Raw genomic sequence first — 19,357 nt, forward strand, 5'->3', positions numbered from 1 at the left:
CGCCAACGTCCCAGCCTCGATGTTACCCCCTAACGCGCTGCCCGTGAGGGAGCCCCAGCGAAGGGAACATGGGGTCTCTCTTTACTATTCTACAATTTCTCCAATCCTATAATTATTTCAAAATAAAGTGGTTTTTTTGTTTATTTTGACACGGAGTCTCGCTCTGTTGCCCAGGCTGGAGTGTAAGGGCACCATGTCAGCTCACTGCAACCTCCACTTCCCAAGGTCAAGCGATTCTCCTGCCTCAGCCTCCCTCGTAGCTGGGACTACAGGCGCCCACCACCAAGCCCAGCTAATTTTTGTGTTTTTAGTGAGACGGGGTTTCAACATGTTGGCTAGGTCAGTCTCGAGCTCCTGACCTCAAGTGATCCTCCCACCTCAGCCTCCCCAAGTTCTGGGATTAAGGGCGTGAGCCACCACACCCGGCGAAAAAGTGTTTTTTAAAGGTAACTAGTTTCTATGAAGCAGTACAGCTCCACCGCACTGCTAGAAGACGTTTTTGGATGCACCTGGAATACTCTGACTGATGTCACTGGAAATGAGTACGATTTTCTGCATATACTGGGAATATGTGTCATGTAATGACGGTCAAGGTCATCAGACAAGGCAATCCATGCTTTATGTGTTTTAAAATTTTGTTTTGAGAGTAACTTTTATTTATTTACTTTTGAGACAGAGTCTTGCTCTGTCACCCAGGCTAGAGTGCAGTGGTGCGATCTCGGCTCACTGCAACCTCTACCTCCTGGGTTCAAGCGATTCTCCTGCCTCAGCCTCCCATGTAGCCGGGATTACAGGTGCCCGCCACCATGCCCGGCTAATTTTTATATTTCCAGTAGAGATGGGGTTTCACCATGTTGGTCAGGCTGGTCTTGAACTCCTGACCTCAGGTGATCCACCCGCCACGGTCTCCCAAAGTGCTGGGATTACAGGTGTGAGCCACCGTACCTGGCTGAGAATAACTTTTAAATATTAGATGTTTACAGTAGTATCTTTCTACATGATACATTTTTTGCATTTATTGTTTTCTATTACCAAATGTCGGTATCAGGAGAGAGCATTTTCACATGGTTCTGAAATACTCTTGTCACAATATATTGTTTCATAATAATTACACAACATTAATTGCATTATCATTATTATTATTATTATTATTAGAGATGGAGTCTTACTCTGTCGCCCAGGCTGCAGTGCAACGGTGTGATCTCAGCTCACTGCAACCCCTACCTCCCAGGTTCAAGTGATTCTCCTGCCTCAGCCTCCTCAATAGCTGGGATTACAGACGTGCACCACCATGCCCGGCTAATTTTTGTATTTCTAGTAGAGATGAGGTTTTACCATTTTGGCCAGGCTGGTCTTGAACTCCTGACCTCTGCCTCCCAAAGTGCTGGAATTATAGGCATGAGCCACCGTGCCCGGCCACATTCATTATTATTGCATTATTTTGCCAAGACAACACTGAAATTCTTAGTATAACCCTAAACCCACAGAAAACTGACTTCCTATTATCATGGTCTCTATAATCACATGGAAACTTGTAAATAAAATGTTGCAAAGATTACAGAATACCTGAATACCGCAGAATTCTGAGTTCTCAGGAAATTCAACTCCTTGTCCCTGAATCCCCAGATTTAACAGCTGCCAGAAATTTGGAAACACTACGGAACACTGACCCCACCTGAGCCCCGGCCACCCACCGCCGCGTCCCCTCGAAGACGGAGGGCAGCCGGCACCCCCCCTCCGCAGGCCCAGAACCCAAGGACGGCTGGAGGCCGGGAGGCCCAGGCTTACCAATGGCGCTGAGGGCGTGCTCCAGCTCCAGGGCGAAGGCGGTGAGGGGCACTTCCTCTGACACGGGCATCACTGCCACCGTGGACAGGTTGACAGCCGGGTTCCCCGAGTCCCACTTGCTGCCTGCCGTGGGGAGCCCAAGCTGGTGGCCTGTGGAGCAAATGACCCACATCAGCTGGGACAGCCCAGACACTCGCAGATGCCTCCAGACGCCCTGTGGCCCCCCAGGCTGCCCAGGAGCAATGCAGCAGCACCAGAGGCTGCCTGGGCCTCACGCCTCCCCAGTCCTGAGGCTGCCTGGGCCTTGTGCCTCCCCAGCCCTTAGGGGCTGTCTGGACTTCATGCCACCCCCTGCCCTCAGAGGCTACCTGGGCCTCACACCGTCCCCAGCCATGTGGCTGCCCAGGCCTCATGCCTCCTCCAGGCCAGAGGCTGTCTTGGTCTCAGGCCTTCCCCAGCTCTTCCTGATGAGCTGCCAGTCCACATGTGCAAGCGCCCCCAGGCCCCACACAGCAGACCTGACGAGCACTGGTCCAGGCCCAGGCCCAGGCCCAGGCAGTGGATTCGCCCTGACCCACTGAAGACAGTGATTCAGGGAGCGACTGAAAGGTACATGAGGCTTGGAGTAAACTAGACAAATTCTCCAGGTGAGGCCTCATCGGAGTAAACTAGACAAACTCTCCAGGTGAGGCCTCATCCTCTGAACCAACCCCTCGCAGGGCTTTCCACCACTCACTCCAGGAACAGTAAATAATTCACAGGCTAGAGATCAACAGGCGTGCTTCTCTTGTCTGTTATCTGCAAGGGACTCCAGAAACCAAGGGAGCACAGCGCAGCCCTGGGAAACCTGGGCCAGGCCCTGGAGACCCCGGAGACGTCAGTGAGGAGGTCAAGGCAGACCGGGCTTTCCTCTCCCCGAGACTGGAGCCTCCAGGGCCCACCATGGGGGCACACCCAGACAGGCAGGACCCTCTCCCTGGCCCCCACGTGGGCTGAGGGGCCCCTCGGCCAGCACAATGGCAAGGACATGGACCGGGAGTCTGGGAACTTGAGGGTCCCCTGAGGGTCCCAGGCCCTCTTTACTGGAAGCTGCGTGATGAGTGGCATCTCTGCTTCCACGAAAGAGGTTGAGGGGACGGCCTCAACACTCCCAAGGCCACCGCACCACCAGTCACACTCCTGCCCACGAGGGTCTCCTGCATCCAGGTGCCATGGACACGCCTGCTCTGCAGCCCCCATGGCCCAGCCCTCCCACAGGCTGTCCCCTGGCCTATGCCTCCCGTCCCCAGGGAGGCAGCTTCCAAAATCCACCAGACACGCAGGTCCTGATTGGCCAAGGTCAGAGTAAGGGGATGCGGCGTGGTCAGGCAAGAGGCCAGGAGAGCAAACCTGGGGACACAGAACAAGTGAGGGCTTGAGGGACACTCCCCGCAGACGGCGGCTAGTGGACGCCTGCAAGCTCCCGGGATGCACACGGCGCCGTGGCAGCCCTGCGGGTAAGAGCCTGTGAACAGGGAACATGGCTCGGGGAACCAGCGCACAGCCAGCGATCGTGGTGCTCACAGGAAAACAGCTGATGACGTGCTGCTGAGCAGGGAAGCTGCAGAGTGGTTTATAACTACGATTCCATTATTACATAAATACTCCAGGCCTCCCAAACGAAAGCACCTGCACTTGTACGCAGGCAGAAACAGATAAATGACGCTGCCCATCCAACATCCCGAATGAGTGTCCAAGACTCACACAGCCCCAGATCTTCCCTCGGACTCGGCCCCCACCTCCGGCCCCAGGCTCCCACCCGACCCACCAACGCTCAGTCCCTGCCCTCAGTCCATCTCATCACCGGGAGCGCTGGGCCTCCACCGCACAGCCTTGGGGTGGCTTCAGCCGCCTTCTGAGAGGAGGCTCTGCGCACAGTGGCCAGAGCTGACCTTCAATGCCCAAGTCCACCAGGAGCGTTTTTTGCTCAAAGCCCCCGGTGCCCCTCCCCACTTAGAACAAGCCGAAGTAGCCGGGCGCGGTGGCTCACGCCTGTAATCCCAGCACTTTGGGAGGCCGAGGCGGGCGGATCACAAGGTCAGGAGATCGAGACCACGGTGAAACCCCGTCTCTACTAAAAATACAAAAAATTAGCCGGGCGCGGTTGTGGGCGTCTGTAGTCCCAGCTACTCGGGAGGCTGAGGCAGGAGAATGGCGTGAACCCGGGAGGCGGAGCTTGCAGTGAGCCGAGATCGCGCCACTGCATTCCAGCCTGGGCGACAGAGCGAGACTCCGTCTCAAAAAAAAAAAAAAAAAACAAGCCGAAGTCTGCAGCCTCTGCCCATCTGCGGTCCCCGAGAGCTGCTGGTGACCCCCACACCACACAGCTCTATGCCCATCTGCGGTCCCCGAGAGCTGCTGGTGACCCCCACACCACACAGCTCTATGCCTGGCCCCAAGGGTCCTGACCTCCTCAGGGAGGGCTGCCCCACCACCTGCGTGTCCCTGCCCCTCCCACCCTCTTCTGAGCCATCTCTCTTGCCGTCTCGGTCTAATTTCGTCCCTGACCTAACTCGACTGCGGCTCTGGGAGAGGAATCTTTCCTGACTGGCCTGCTGAGCACGGTGCCAGCTTCCGACGGGGCCCAGTGCCCCCAGCAGGTAAGCCAGGGATGGAGGGTTGGGTGCTGCGCAACGGCTGCCAAGGGCTTAGTGTCCTGTGCTCATCTCTGCCTGGAGGCTGCACAGCCCAGCTGCATCCCCAGCTGTTCACAGACCGCACCCCACTCTGCCAAGGGCTGTGACGTGCAGCGCTGGAGACGTGCAGAGGCATCTACACAGGGCCCTGGTCAGGATAAGCGCTTGGAGCTGAGCGGCCCAAAGTGCAGGCCTGGAGGGCAGCGCTGGCCGTGTGTCGCCGTGGGGCTCACGGACCCCTGGAGGGGACCCCAGCCCTGGAGTAAATACCCAACCAGCAGCACCAGTAAAGGACTCTGCCCTCGGCCTGACTCGTGCAGCTGTCTGTGCAGAAAAAGAACCAGGCGCCGGTGCCTGGCACCACCTGAGCAGCTGGAAGAGGGAGGCGCCATGTCTTCATCTCCTGCCTGGGGGCTCGCAGGTCTTTGTGCAGCCTACACAGCCTTTGTGATAAAACTCTGCAACGACAGACAAGAAAATGAAGCAAAATAAACCCTCCACACATGTGCCTCCTGGCAGCCTCTGCTCCTCTGGGGAATCAACCACACCGGCACGGAACCCACTGTGCCGGCCACAGAGCCTCCAGTTCTCACCACCCCCAGCTGGCTCCCTGAGAGGCCGTCCCATCCAGCCTCCACCTGCCTGTCAGGGGGGTCTCAGGAGCCCGGGCACCACCACGACCCAGCACGCCCCGCGAGGCGTCCCCAGCATCACCTTCACCGCATGTCCCTCCCCGCAGCTGAGCCTCAGCCACACAGGAGGAGCAGGGGACTCAGGCCAGACGATGCTTCTCCGCGTCTAGGCGCTAAGTGGAAGGCATGTGGCTTCTATAATCAGGAGGAAATAACTCCCAGATAGCAAATAAACAATACACACACACGCCAAAGTGCTGCTGAGCAGAGGACAGAGAACCGCCTCCTCGTCCCGAGATTCGGCCTCAACACTGCTCTCGCAGTCTGATGTGGACTTACTGTTCCTGCAGCTTTTCCTTGGGGATCCCCTTCCTCTCGCCTCTCCACGGACTGAGGTGTCACAGTCCTCATTTCAGGCAGAACGGGGGAGGCCATTGCTAGTTCCACATGGCCTTGGCCTTGGGAAGAGGCACCGGTAAGGTTCTGGCTCTGGGCCAGAAGGGAGGCGGAGCAGACACAGGCCACCTGACTGTCACCAGTCACGATCAGAGAGGGACACAGCTCGAGGCAGCTCTCACAAGACTCCAAAGGATGGAGAGGAAGGCAGGCTGGCCGGGGACCCTGGACTCATGAAAGAACCACCCGACTCAGGCCAAGAAAGAAGCAGAGTCCGCTTCCCAGCCACATGGCTGCCACAGACGGAGAGGTCTGTCACTCCCTCCTCATGGGAGCTGCCTCCAGTGACACTGACTGGCACCAAGCAAGCACCAGCACACGCCCCCCCCAACTATGCACCCCTGTACCAGCAAGCATCTCCCAACTGTCCACTGCCCATACAGGAAACATCTTCACCAACTGTCCACCCCCTGACCAGCAGACATCCCCCCCAATTGTTACTCACTGACCAGCAAACATCCCCACAAACTGTCTACCCTGACCAGCAAACATCCCCCTCAACTGTCTACTCACTGACCAGCAGACATCCCTCCCAACTGTCCACCCCCTGACCAGCAGACATCGCTCCCAACTGTCCACCCCCGACCAGCAGACATCGCTCCCAACTGTCCACCCCCTGACCAGCAGACATCGCTCCCGACTGTCCACCTCCTGACCAGCAGACATCCCTCCCAACTGTCCACCTCCTGACCAGTCAACATCCCTCCCAACTGTCCCACCCCTGACCAGCAGACATCGCTCCCAACTGTCCATCCCCACCAGCAGACATCGCTCCCAACTGTCCACCCCCTGACCAGCAGACATCCCTCCCAACTGTCCACCCCCTGACCAGCAGACATCGCTCCCAACTGTCCACCCCCTGACCAGCAGACATCCCTCCCAACTGTCCACCCCCTGACCAGTGAACATCCCTCCCAACTGTCCACCCCCTGACCAGTGAACATCCCTCCCAACTGTCCACCTCCTGACCAGCAGACATCCCTCCCAACTGTCCACCCCCTGACCAGCAGACATCGCTCCCAGACTGTCCACATGACCAGCCTCCCCCAACTGTCCCCCCCTGACCTGCAGACATCCCTCCCACCTCCCAACTGTCCACCCCCTGACCAGCAGACATCGCTCCCGACTGACCCCCTGACAGCAGACATCCCTCCCAACCCAACTGTCCATCCCTCCCCTGTCCACCCCCTGACCAGTGAACATCCCTCCCAACTGTCCACCCCCTGACCAGCAGACATCCCTCCCGACTGTCCACCCCCTGACCAGCAAACATCCCTCCCGACTGTCCACCCCCCCAGCAGAGACCAGTGACACATCCCTCCCGACTGTCCACCCCTGACCAGCAGACATCCCTCCCGACTGTCCACCCCCTGACCAGCAGACATCCTCCCAACTGTCCACCCCCGACCAGCAGACATCGCTCCCAACTGTCCACCCCCTGACCAGCAGACATCCCTCCCAACTGTCCACCCCCTGACCAGCAGACATCCCTCCCAACTGTCCACCCCCTGACCAGCAGACATCCCTCCCAACTGTCCACCCCCTGACCAGCAGACATCCCTCCCAACTGTCCACCCCCTGACCCAGACATCGCTCCCAACTGTCCACCCCCCCCTGACATCCCTCCCAACTGTGACATCCCTCCCAACTGTCCAGCAGACATCCCTCCCAACTGTCCACCCCCTGACCAGCAGACATCGCTCCCAACTGTCCACCCCCTGACCAGCAGACCCCCCAACTGTCCACCCCCTGACCAGCAGACATCCCTCCCAACTGTCCACCCCCTGACCAGCAGACATCCCTCCCAACTGTCCACCCCCTGACCAGCAGACATCCCTCCCGACTGTCCACCCCCTGACCAGCAAACATCCCTCCCAACTGTCCACCCCCTGACCAGCAGACATCCCTCCCAACTGTCCACCCCCTGACCAGCAGACATCCCTCCCAACTGTCCACCTCCTGACCAGTGAACATCCCTCCCAACTGTCCACCCCCTGACCAGCAAACATCCCTCCAACTGTCCACCCCGACTGTCCACTGTCCACCTCCTGACCAGCAAACATCCCTCCCGACTGTCCACCTCCTGACCAGCAAACATCCCTCCCGACTGTCCACCTCCTGCAGAGAAAGCAGAGGAGGCCCCACCCCCTGCCAACTAGAGGCAGGAGACCAAGAAAGCCTCCGAATCTGCTCATGAAGACCCAGCCTGTGCCAGGGTCAGGTGTGCGGCTCTGAGAGCTGAAGATGGCACAGAATGCAGCCTTCACACTGGGCCTGGGCAGCACCTAGTAGGCACACCAGGGTCAGTTCACATTCAAACCACACTCCACAAATGTCGGCCAAGACATGCCCTGTGAATACAAGCACACCGACAGCGAAATTGAAGACTTAAATGGGAACCAGAGTCTCATAGTCTAACACACAAAACATCAGGACTCAAAATCCACAGTGCCCAGGACGGGTCCACAGTGACCAGGTCACATCCACGGTGACCAGGACGGGTCCACAGTGACCAGGGTGACCAGGATGGGTCCACAGTGACGAGGCCACATCCACGGCGACCAGGACAGGTCCACAGTGACCAGGGTGCCCAGGACGGGTCCACAGTGACCAGGTCACATCCACGGTGACCAGGACGGGTCCACAGTGACCAGGTCACATCCACGGTGACCAGGACGGGTCCATAGTGACCAGGGTGCCCAGGATGGGTCCACAGTGACCAGGTCACCTCCACGGTGACCAGGACGGGTCCACAGTGACCAGGGTGACCAGGATGGGTCCATAGTGACCAGGCCACATCCACGGCGACCAGGACGCCAAGAGCAAGGACACTCTGAACCAGAGCAGCAGAAACGGTCCACAGATAAAAACAACCACATGTCACGGACGGAATTATTTCTCCAGGACAATAAAGCCGTTATTACCAGCTAGGACCAGCAATCCTGAACACTCCTGAAACAAAGACAAAGAGAGAACGTCCTAGTAAAGAAACAGGAGGCCTACAGAAGAACCAAAACACAGTGACAGAAAATTTTTTTTAAAACTCTGATAGGCCTCAAAGCAGAATCGAGATGACAAAAAGCCAAAGATCCTGAAGATAGATCAAAAGAAACAATTCCATCTTAACATCAGAGAGAGAAAAAGATTTAAAACACGAACAGTGCCCCGGAGACCTTGAGGACAATAACGCGAGGTCTAACACTTGCGTCACTTTATTTCCAGAACAGGTGGAGGCGTCCACAGGTGAAAGAATCGTTTGAAGACATACAGACTGAACACTTCCAAAATGTGTTAAAAGCTATAAACCTACGGGTCCAAGACGAAGAAACCCCAAACAGGACAGATCCAAAGTATTCATGCTCAGACACTTCCAAACCACATTTCTGAAAACTAAAGACAGAGAAAAACATCTTTGTGTGTGTGTGTTTTGAGGCAGGGTCTTGCTCTGTTGCCCAGGCTGGACTGTGGTGGCATGATCGTAGCTCACTGTAACCTGGAACTCTGAGGCCCAAATGAACCTCCCACCTCAACCCCCTGAGTAGCTGGGACGATAGGTGTGTGCTAACATGCCTAGATCATTTTTCAAATTTTATTCATAGAGACAGGGTCTCACTATGTTGCCCAAGTTGGTCTTGATCTCCTGGGCTCAAATAATCCTCCTGTCTCAGCCTCCCAAAGTGCTGGGATGAGGTGTGAGCCACTGTGCCTGGTCAAAAAGTTTTGAACACAGCTAGAGAAAAATGATGCGTTACCTACTGGAGAACATCTGAATACCTGGATCTTTCATTAGAAGCAACAGAGGCCGGCCAGGCGCGGTGGCTCATGCCTTTAATCCCAGCACTTTGGGAGGCCAAGGTGGGCGGATCATGAGGTCAGGAGATCGGGACCATCCTGGCTAACACGGTGAAACCCCGTCTCTACTAGAAATACCAAAAAAATTAGCCAGGTGTGGCAGCAGGCATCTATAGTCCCTGCTACTCGGGAGGCTGAGGCAGGAGAATGGCGTGACCCCGGGAGGCAGAGCTTGCAGTGAACCCAGACTGCGCCACTGCACTCCAGCCTGGGCAACAAAGCAAGACTCCACCTCAAAAAAAAAAAAAAAAGAAGCAATAGAGATCATGAGGAAGTGGCACAAAATTTTAAAAGTGCTGAAATACTTTGTATCTCTGCCAAACCAGAATTAATACATCCAGCAAAAGCACCCTTCAGGATGAGGGCAAAGCAGAGACATTCTCAGATTCTCTGATGAGGGAAAGCAAGCGGATCTGTGGCCTTCAGACCTTCTCTGAAAGAACCGCTAACCACGATTCTGCAACAGCAAAGAGACGAGCACAGAAGGAAACCTGAGACACTGCAAATAAAAGAAGAGGAGGAGGACAGTGACACTGGGTGAGCATCACGGACTATTCTCCTCCCTAAGTTTTAAAGAAGAGGAGGAGGACGATGACACTGGGTGAGCATCATGGACTATTCTCTTCCCAAGTTTTAAACAAGAGGAGGAGGACGGTGACACTGGGTGAGCATCACGGACTATTCTCCTCCCAAGTTTTAAAGAAGAAGAGGAGGAGGACAGTGACTCTGGGTGAGCATCATGGACTATTCTCCCGAGTTTTTTTTTTTTTTTTTTTTGAGACGGAGTCTGGCTCTGTCGCCCAGGCTGGAGTGCAGTGGCGCGATCTCGGCTCACTGCAAGCTCCGCCTCCCGGGTTCACGCCATTCTCCTGCCTCAGCCTCCCGAGTAGCTGGGACTACAGGCGCCCACAACCGCGCCCGGCTAATTTTTTGTATTTTTAGTAGAGACGGGGTTTCACCGTGGTCTCGATCTCCTGACCTTGTGATCCACCCGCCTCGGCCTCCCAAAGTGCTGGGATTACAGGCGTGAGCCACCGCGCCCGGCCTATTCTCCTGAGTTTTAAAAGTTACGTTTGATGGCTGAAAGTGAAAGTTGTAGCCCTGTGTTTTTGGGGGGTGGGGTTCAGTGCACACGGAGGTAATAGTTAAGACAACCACATCATAAACGGGGAAGGATGAAGTGACTAAACAATGGTGAGTTCTCCATGTACCACTGAAAGTGATGGGATGCGGCTGTCAGTAGACAAGGATAAGCTAGGCATGGACACTGCAATTGCTAGAGTGACCACTGAAAATACCATATGAAGAGACTTCATGGAAACCACAGTTGATAATTATAGTGGAATACTCAAAAAAGCTCAAGTAACCTAAAAGAAGACAGAAAAGCTGGGCGCAGAGGCTCACAGCTGTGGTCTCAGTGACTCAGGAGGCTGAGGGGGGAGGATCACTTGAGCCTAGGAGTTACAGGTTGCAGGGAGCTATGACTGTACGTGTAACTAGCCACTGCACTCCAACCTAGACAAAAGAGTGAGACCCCATCTCTAAAATAAAAAGAAAAAAGAAAATACAGTAGTGTTTAACAACAGTGGGGGATGTGAGAACAGAAAAAACAATAAAATGGAAGATGTAAATCCCAACAAAATAATTACACTACGTATCTACGGTATAAACACACAAAAGATAAAGATTGTCAGAAGGGATGAAAAATACACGATCCAACCAGGTACCTTCTACAAGAAATTCACTTAAAATTCATGGTGTAGGAGAGCAGAGAGTGAAGAGTCACATTACGTGTTAGACAGTGTCCCCCAAAATTCATGTCCACCCAGAATCGCAAAATGTGACCTTATTTGGAAACGGTTTTGCAGAGGGACTCAGATGAAGATGGGGTCACCCTAGAGTGGGGCTCACGCTTTGCTGACTCTGTGTGGCCCTCTGTGCATCCATCTGCTTCTTGGACAGATGTTCAATGCTGTGCACACGTCACTGTGAACACAGGCGCAGGCTCCCGCTCCCAGTCAGCTCACACACCGGGACCAGAGGCAGGTGACAGGTCATGCAATGTATCGGGGTGACAAGCGCAGAGGAGAAAAAGGAAGTGGAAAGGGAGCTGCGAGTGCTGGGCGGATGGGGAGACCGGGGAGGCCGGGGAGGCTGCGGTGAGATGGAGATGCAGGACACGCGGCAGCAGCCAGGCTCTCCTGAGGGCTCCAGGCAGAGAGCAGCAGGCACAGAGGTGGGAGGCAGGAGAGAGGAGCTCCCAGAACGGCAAGGGGGTCTGGGGTCAAATGCTGTCCGCCAGAGATAAATGGTCAGAGTCCTCAAGTCCGTGGGACCCGGTGAGAGAGGACGGCCTGAGAGCTAACAGTGGCTCCGGAAAAAGCACACCTCAGAACTAGGAAAGGATGAATACGCTGGAGCAGGAAAAACTAAATTCCCAACACTCTAGAACGGTCTCTCGCTTTCCATGCTTAGCACAGGAGAGAGCACTCTCCGCTCCACGGGGCACTGACTGAGCTCTGTTCCACCAATATCGTTTCCGGAGGTTTCACCCTGTTTCCTTTTTCCAATCAGCTGATGAAAATAGGAGAGGCCGGGCGCGGTGGCTCAAGCCTGTAATCCCAGCACTTTGGGAGGCCGAGACGGGCGGATCACGAGGTCAGGAGATCGAGACCATGCTGGCTAATATGGTGAAACCCCGTCTCTACTGAAAATACAAAAAAAAACTTAGCCGGGCGAGGTGGCAGGCGCCTGTAGTCCCAGCTACTCGGGAGGCTGAGGCAGGAGAATGGCGTGAACCCGGGAGGCGGAGCTTGCAATGAGCTGAGATCCGGCCACTGCACTCCAGCCTGGGTGACAGAGCGAGACTCCGTCTCAAAAAAAAAAAAAAAAAAAAAAAAAAAAAAAAAAAAAAAAGAAAATAGGAGGCGGATATATCACATTTCATCTTTTCACTTATAGCAGAGCTTTCCTCCAATGCTGCCCACATTGAGACACAGTTTGACAAAATTACTGGGCTCAGGTGGGTGGGGCTCTAAGGTGGGTGGGGCCTGGGTGGGCGGGGCTCTGATGTGGGTGGGGCCATGTGTGGGCGGGGCTCCAGGGGGAGGGTGGGACCATGGGTGGGTGAGACTCCAGCACGGGGCAGAGCCATGCGCTGGGTGGGTGGGGCTCCAGCACAGGGCAGAGCCACGGGCTGGGTAGGCGGGGCTCCAGGATGCGGTGGGGCCATGGGCGGGGTGGGCGGGGCTCCAGGACAGGACAGGGCAGGGCTATGGGCTGGGTGGGCGGCTCTCCAGGACTGGGTGGGGGCTCCCAGGAGGCTCTGGGTTGGGGGAGGTGACCCACCTGTCACAGGTCCCTGCTGGAGGCTGCCCAGGATCTTCTCACCCAAGAGATGAATCAGCCGAGTCACCACCTGCAGGCAGACACACATTTTAAACCGAGAAACGCTGGGAACCAAAGACAGGGATGCTCAACAACAGCGAGACTCAGCAAATGGCGCTGGATCTGCTTTTCAAAACCTCCATGAACTGAGTTGCACGGGCCATGGCTGTCCAGGCCTAGGAGCCTTCACGATGCCCAGGAAAGCCGTGCGGCTGCCTTCCCGGTTGCCAGGCCAGCAGGTACAAGTGGTATGTCCGCTGTGACCGTGAGCCCAGGCCAGCCTCACTCTCATTTCCAGACAGGCAGACAACTCCAGGGGAAGCCACCGACCCTGAAGGCAGGACAAGGGCAGGCTGGCAGGCTTCTCATTGTGGCCACTGCTCCTGGGTGCCAACCCCGCTTCAGGGCACGGTTGGGGACATTCGTCCCGACTGGACCAAACAGTCCCCACACCAGGGGTCGCTGGCCTGCAGGGACCCTGCCCAGGGGCTGACTGTACAGCAAAGCTGGCCCCACAACAGTGGACTCACTGGCTCCACCCATACTGTCCCCCAGAAGCTGCTGGTTGGATGGAGCCCTGCAGCGGCCTCTAAAGGGTGGGCCAGGGCTCCTGCTCCGAGGAGCACATGAAGACAAGGCCCGCCCTGCAGGCCAGGACAAAGCAGATGGAGGAGTGGCCTGGCTCCCTGCCGCTCCCAGCAACTGTGGCTGCCGCCCCAGAGCCTGCTGGCCCTGTGAGCTGCACTCACACACTCCACCAGGCTCTCCTGGTCCATAAATGGGCAATTGCAGCAAGCGCCAGGACCCGGGAGCTGCAGGCGGGAGAACCAGGACCCAGAGCTGTGGGCTGGAGAACCAGGGCCCAGGAACTGTGGGTGGGAGAAGCGCTACCTGAGGGGAGGTGGTGGAGGGAGGGCAGTGATGGCCTCCCAGGGTGAGCCCCAGGGGCGGTGAGAGGCACTGGCTGTAGAAGGCCCTGCGACATGCTAGGGGCCACACCTGCACCCCCTTTCCATTTGTTCTAGAATGAAGAACTTCTTGGGATCCGTGTGCTGGCTGCTGACGAACAGCCACAGACTTGCCCTTCAGGCCCCTCGGCTGGTCCTTCCTGGGCGCTCTCCTCACCGCTGACCCTGCACTTGCAAGCAGCCCACCCTGTCCTCCTCCAGATCTCAGAGCCAGAGTCGCTTCCCTTTCCTCTGCCGTACCCACGTCACTCACAAGTAGAGAGCACCAAGAAGGCAGCTGTGCGACTGTCCTGGGAAGCAGCCCAGGCACCTCTCCAGTTTTCCTACCCACCGTTCCTGGCCCCCACCCAGCTGGGCCCTGATCTTCACCTCCTTCAGACTGCCCCTCCAGGTCATTTTCCATCCACGTGGACCGAATGATCATCACAACTCAGGGCACAGCTTGGGACATGGCCTGTGCCACCCTCACCCGCACCACCCTCACCCATGCCCTTACCAGCTCCATGCCCTCACCTGCTCCACATCCTTACCTGTGCCCTGCCCTCACCTGCTGGGCGCCTCACTTGTGCCACCTTGACCAGTTCCACTCCCTCACCCGCTCTGCACCCTCACCTGCTCCGTGCCCTCACCTGTGCCCTGCCCTCATCCGCACCCTCATCCGCTCTGCCCTCACCCGCTCTGCCCTCACCTGCTCCGCTCTCACCTGTTCCGTGCCCTCATCTGCTCCGCGCCCTACCTGCGCCATCCTCACCTGTGGGTACCTGCGCTTGATGGACGTGAGGGCTCCTGCCGGCAGCTTGGCCAGTTCTGAGTCCCGAACGGCATGCACCGTGGTCGCCCGGGCCTGGTGGGTCAGCGTCTCCACCTGAGGAGAGGAGCCGGCTGCTGGGGCCGTGGGCTTGGGAGGGCCGAGCCAGCTGGGCCTGTCCCTGACGGCCTCTGGTACCTGCCGGAGCCACACATGGCCCCGGCATGCAGAAAGCAAGGGAGGAGCCCAAGGCTCCCGCACACCCTCCGCATCGCAAGGCGGAGGCAGCCAGTGAATGCTGGCATGTGGCGTGTTGTCAGAACCACTGGAACATGCCAGAAGCCAAAGGTGCTCCCCGCACCTTTGTGACTCGCTCCAGGCAAGACACAGACACAGGCATCAGACACCACAGGCTGGAACAAGGGCAGTCTCAGCTCTTCCGAAGAAATAAATGCCTTTGGAGAACAGTCTTTTATTTATGTATTTATTTTTTTGAGACGGAGTCTCGTCGCTCTGTTGCCCAGGCTGGAGTGCCGTGGCACGATCTCGGCTCACTGCAAGCTCCTCCTCCTGGGTTCACACTATTCTCCTGCCTCAGCCTCCTGAGTAGCTGGGACCACAGGCGCCCGCCACCACGCCTGACTATTTTTTTTGTATTTTTGGTACAGACAGGGTTTCACCATGTTAGCCAGGATGGTCTCGATCCCCTGAACTCGTGATCTGCCCGCCTAGGCCTCCCACAGTGCTGGGATTACAGGCGTGAGCCGCTGTGCCCGGCCTGGAAAAAACCTCTTTTTAAGATGTGTCCCTCAGAACCTGCGGGAGCCTGGCCATCTGACACTGAGGCCTCCCTGCCGGCATCCGGCCAGGTGTATGAGCCTTCACCCGGTGGACGGATGAAGACCAGCCTGGCCAAGATGGTGAAACCCTGTCTCTACTAAAATTACAAAAAATTAGCTGGGCGTGGTGGCGGGCGCCTGTAATCCCAGCTACTTGGGAGGCTGAGGCAGAGAATTGCTTGAACCCAGGAGGCGGAGGTTGCAGTGCATGAGACCGTGCCACTGCACTACAGTCTGGGTGATAGAGTGAGACTCTGTCTCCAAAAAAAAAAAAAAAAAAAAAAAAACTTAACATAGGCTAGGAGTGGTGGCTCACGCCTGTAATCCTAATACTTTGGGAGGCTGAAGTGGGTGAATCACTTGAGGTCGGGAGTTCAAGACCAGCCTGATCAACACAGAGAAACCCCGTCTCTACTGAAAACACAAAATTAGCCTGGCGTGGTGGCGGGCGCCTTTTATCCCAGCTACTCAGGAGGCTGAAGCAGGGGAATCGCTTGAACTCAGGAGGTGGAGGTTGTGGTGAGCCGAAATCATGCCATTGTACTCCAGCCTGAGCAACAAGAGTGAAATTCCGTCTTAAACAACAAAACAAACAAACAAACAAAAAATTAACACAAATCGGCAGAAGCCCCAGGCCGCGGCACCTTGGAGCTGGGCAGCCCCGACTCGCTCAGGATGCAGGGGCCTGCCGTGCTGGATGGCCCCAGGAGGCCCAGACCAGCTGTAGCTGCTACCATACCTCAAGAGACACCCGGAGGCAAGTGGGCCAGTGCGCCCGGATGCCAGGATAGGTACCGGGAGCCCCTAGCAGAGGCAGAGCCTGGGACTCACAGCAAAGCAGCCACAGGGCATCACTCCTGCCGTCCACTCCCAGGGCTTTTGCTCCCCTGAGTAACTGGCCAGGCCACACCCAGGCCAGAACCCAGGACGCCCTGGGAGGGATGGAGACGTCAGGGAGGCAGGAGCAGGGCCCAGCACCTACCACACCGACAAGGTCTCCTCGGCCGTACTCCCCGGCCAGGCGCTTCTTCCCGTCGTCCTTCCGGATCACAGAGCGCAGCCGGCCGCTGAGCATGATGTACGTGCAGTCAGACTTGTCCCCCTGCCTGCGGGAGACACAGAGGCCCTGCAGCCCTGAACCCCCAGCCCCTGCCTGCGGGAGACACAGAGGCCCTGCAGCCCTGAACCCCCAGCCCCTGCCTGCGGGAGACACAGAGGCCCTGCAGCCCTGGACCCCCAGCCCCTGCCTGCGGGAGACACAGAGGCCCTGCAGCCCTGGACCCCCGCCTCAGCCCCCAAACCCAGCTTCCCAACAGCAGACAGACTCAGGATGGAGAAATAGAAAACGCAGGCTTCTCACTGTCTTATTTATGTTTTGGAAAACCTACTTTTTATTTTAAAGTATTTATGTTAATAGGCATGGGTTGTTTTAAATGAATAAATATCCTCAAATTTTCTTGGTTTTAATTATTATTATTATTTTTTGAGACGGAGTCTCGCTTTGTTGCCCAGGCTAAAGTGCAATGGCACGATCTTTGCTCACTGCAGCCTCCACTTCCCAGGTTCATGCGATTCTCCTGCCTCAGCCTCCCGAGTAGCTGGGATTATAGGCACATGCCACCACGCCCAGCTAATTTTGTATTTTTAATAGAGACAGGGTTTCACCCATGTTGGCAAGGCTGGTCTCGAACTCCTGACCTTGTGATCCACCTGCCTCGGCCTCCCAAAGTGCTGGATGACAGGTGTGAGCGACCGCACCTGGCCAGTGGGGTGCTTTTAAAGGGATGGTGTGGGCTTGAATATACTGACACAGAGATGCTCGTAGAACATCGGCTGTGTCCAAGCGTGTGTGGCTGTCACGAAATCCAGGAGGCCATGAAGCGTGTTGCCGAGCTAAGCTGGGGTGGGGCTGGGGAAATCCAGCCTTCCGTGTGTGGTTTCCATGGTAACTTCCGTGTGTGGTTTCCATGGTTACTGTGCTTTGCCCATCCCCGAATCCTGCATGCCAGGGCAGCGTGGACACCGAGTGTGTGACACCCACAGCCTCACCTGTATATCGCTCGCCCGGCCTCCACCTCCACCCAGTCCAGGGCAAAGTCGATTTGCCGCACGAAGGACGACATCCTCTTCACCACAGTGTGCGCCACGCCCAGGACGACGGTCGGCTGCTTCCGCATGATTCTGCCGGGCAGCCCAGAGTCACTCCCACCCATCCCTCCAGCCCTACCCTTCACCCAGGGCCACAGGGCTCAGGAGTGGATGGGACCCACCACCCCCACCCCACACTGAGGGCAGAGACCACTGGTGGGGGCTGGGATGGGGCATGCCCTGGTCAGCTGCCTGCCCCAGGGCACAGCACTGCCCACCATGTGCCTGGTGGCCAGCAGCTGTTAAGGAGCCCAGAGAGTCCCCTCCTGGCACACCCGTGAGTGCCCCTTGGGCATGGGCCCTGTGTCAGGCTGCGGTCCTGGCAGGGGACTGCACATGCCGTCAGGAGGTGCATAATGCACACTCGGGCCACGACTGTGGCTGGCAGTGAGTGCCATGAAGGGCAAAGGCAGAGGCTGAGAGACCACATGGGGCCTCGAGAGCACAGGGACTCTCCTGGGTGGGTGGAGGGTGCTGGGGCCTCTGACGCGGGGAATATTGTCTTCTCCCCAGTGGTCGTGTGTGGACAGACTGCGGAGGGTGACGGCTGCAGCAGGGACATGCCCAGTGGCTCTGGGCAGTGGCAAGGTGGGATGTGTGGCAACCTGCACCAGGAGTGAGAGTGACGCTGGGCGACTCCAGGCCTAGCCCCAGCCACAGGCAGGTGGAGCTGCCATTTCCTCAGAAGGCAAAAGCAGGAGGAAGAGCAAACGCGGAATCAGGATCCACTTTGCACAGGAGGTGGGGGAAGCAAGATAGCGGCTGGGTGAGGGCTTGAAGGGCATGAGTGTGGCATTTACAGTCCTGGGGGTGGAGGAGGAGCCCCGGGACGCTGGCTGGGGTGACGGCTGCAAGGCACACCACGCACGGACACACATGGACACACACAGACACGTAGACACACGCAGACACATGCAGATACACATAGACACATGGAGACATGCATGGACACACGCAGACACACACGGAGACACACAGACACGCAGACACGTAGACACACAGACACATGCAGATATACACAGACACACACAGACACACGTAGACATGCACGGACACACGCAGACACGCACGGACACATGCAGACACACGGACACACACAGACACACGCAGGCACACGCAGACACACGTAGACACACACAGACACACGCAGGCACACGGACACACACAGACACACGTAGACACGCACGGACACACGCAGACACGCACGGACACACGCAGACACACACGGACACACACAGACACACGCAGGCACACGCAGACACACGCAGACACACGCAGGCACACGGACACACACAGACACACGTAGACACGCACGGACACACGCAGACACACACAGACACATGCAGGCACACGGACACACACAGAAACCCACAGACACATGCACGGACACATGGAGACACACATGGACACACGCAGACACACGGACACACACAGACACACGGACACATGGACACACGCAGACACACAGACACACACATGGACACAGACACACACAGACACACGGACACATGGACACACACAGACACACGGACACATCCAGACACACAGAGACACACAGAGACACACACAGACACACGGACACATGGACACACACAGACACACGCAGACACACGGACACATGGACACAGACACACGGACACACACAGACACACGGACACACGCAGACACACAGACACATGGACACACAGAGACACACACAGACACACGGACACATGGACACACGCAGACACACAGACACATCCAGACACACAGAGACATACACAGACACACGCAGACACACACAGACACACAGCACGGGGGACTGAGCTGCATTAAGGGGGGGCCAAGGGCCCTGAGCTCTGCCCTGGGTGGTTCCTGTCCCTGC

General features: G+C 56.9%; 2 protein-coding genes across 11 annotated transcripts in view; one reads left to right on the forward strand and one right to left on the reverse strand.

The window, feature by feature from the left end:
* The window catches only part of MRPL41 (mitochondrial ribosomal protein L41), a 232,279-nt gene that overhangs the window by 169,649 nt on the left and 43,273 nt on the right, over window positions 1-19,357 (forward strand). The window lies entirely within an intron of this gene.
* The window catches only part of PNPLA7 (patatin like phospholipase domain containing 7), an 86,648-nt gene that overhangs the window by 26,276 nt on the left and 41,015 nt on the right, over window positions 1-19,357 (reverse strand). For all 5 annotated transcript variants that reach the window (XM_050759721.1, XM_050759720.1, XM_050759719.1 and 2 more), the window contains 5 exons: window positions 17,395-17,526; window positions 16,328-16,451; window positions 14,510-14,623; window positions 12,752-12,821; window positions 1,789-1,938 (listed from right to left, as the gene is read on the reverse strand). In XM_050759721.1, the coding sequence (XP_050615678.1) occupies window positions 1,789-1,938; window positions 12,752-12,821; window positions 14,510-14,623; window positions 16,328-16,451; window positions 17,395-17,526 (590 nt within the window). The remainder of the gene's footprint in view (window positions 1-1,788; window positions 1,939-12,751; window positions 12,822-14,509; window positions 14,624-16,327; window positions 16,452-17,394; window positions 17,527-19,357) is intronic.

Source organism: Macaca thibetana, chromosome 15 (assembly GCF_024542745.1).
Source record: "Macaca thibetana thibetana isolate TM-01 chromosome 15, ASM2454274v1, whole genome shotgun sequence".
Lineage (NCBI taxonomy): Eukaryota > Metazoa > Chordata > Mammalia > Primates > Cercopithecidae > Macaca > Macaca thibetana.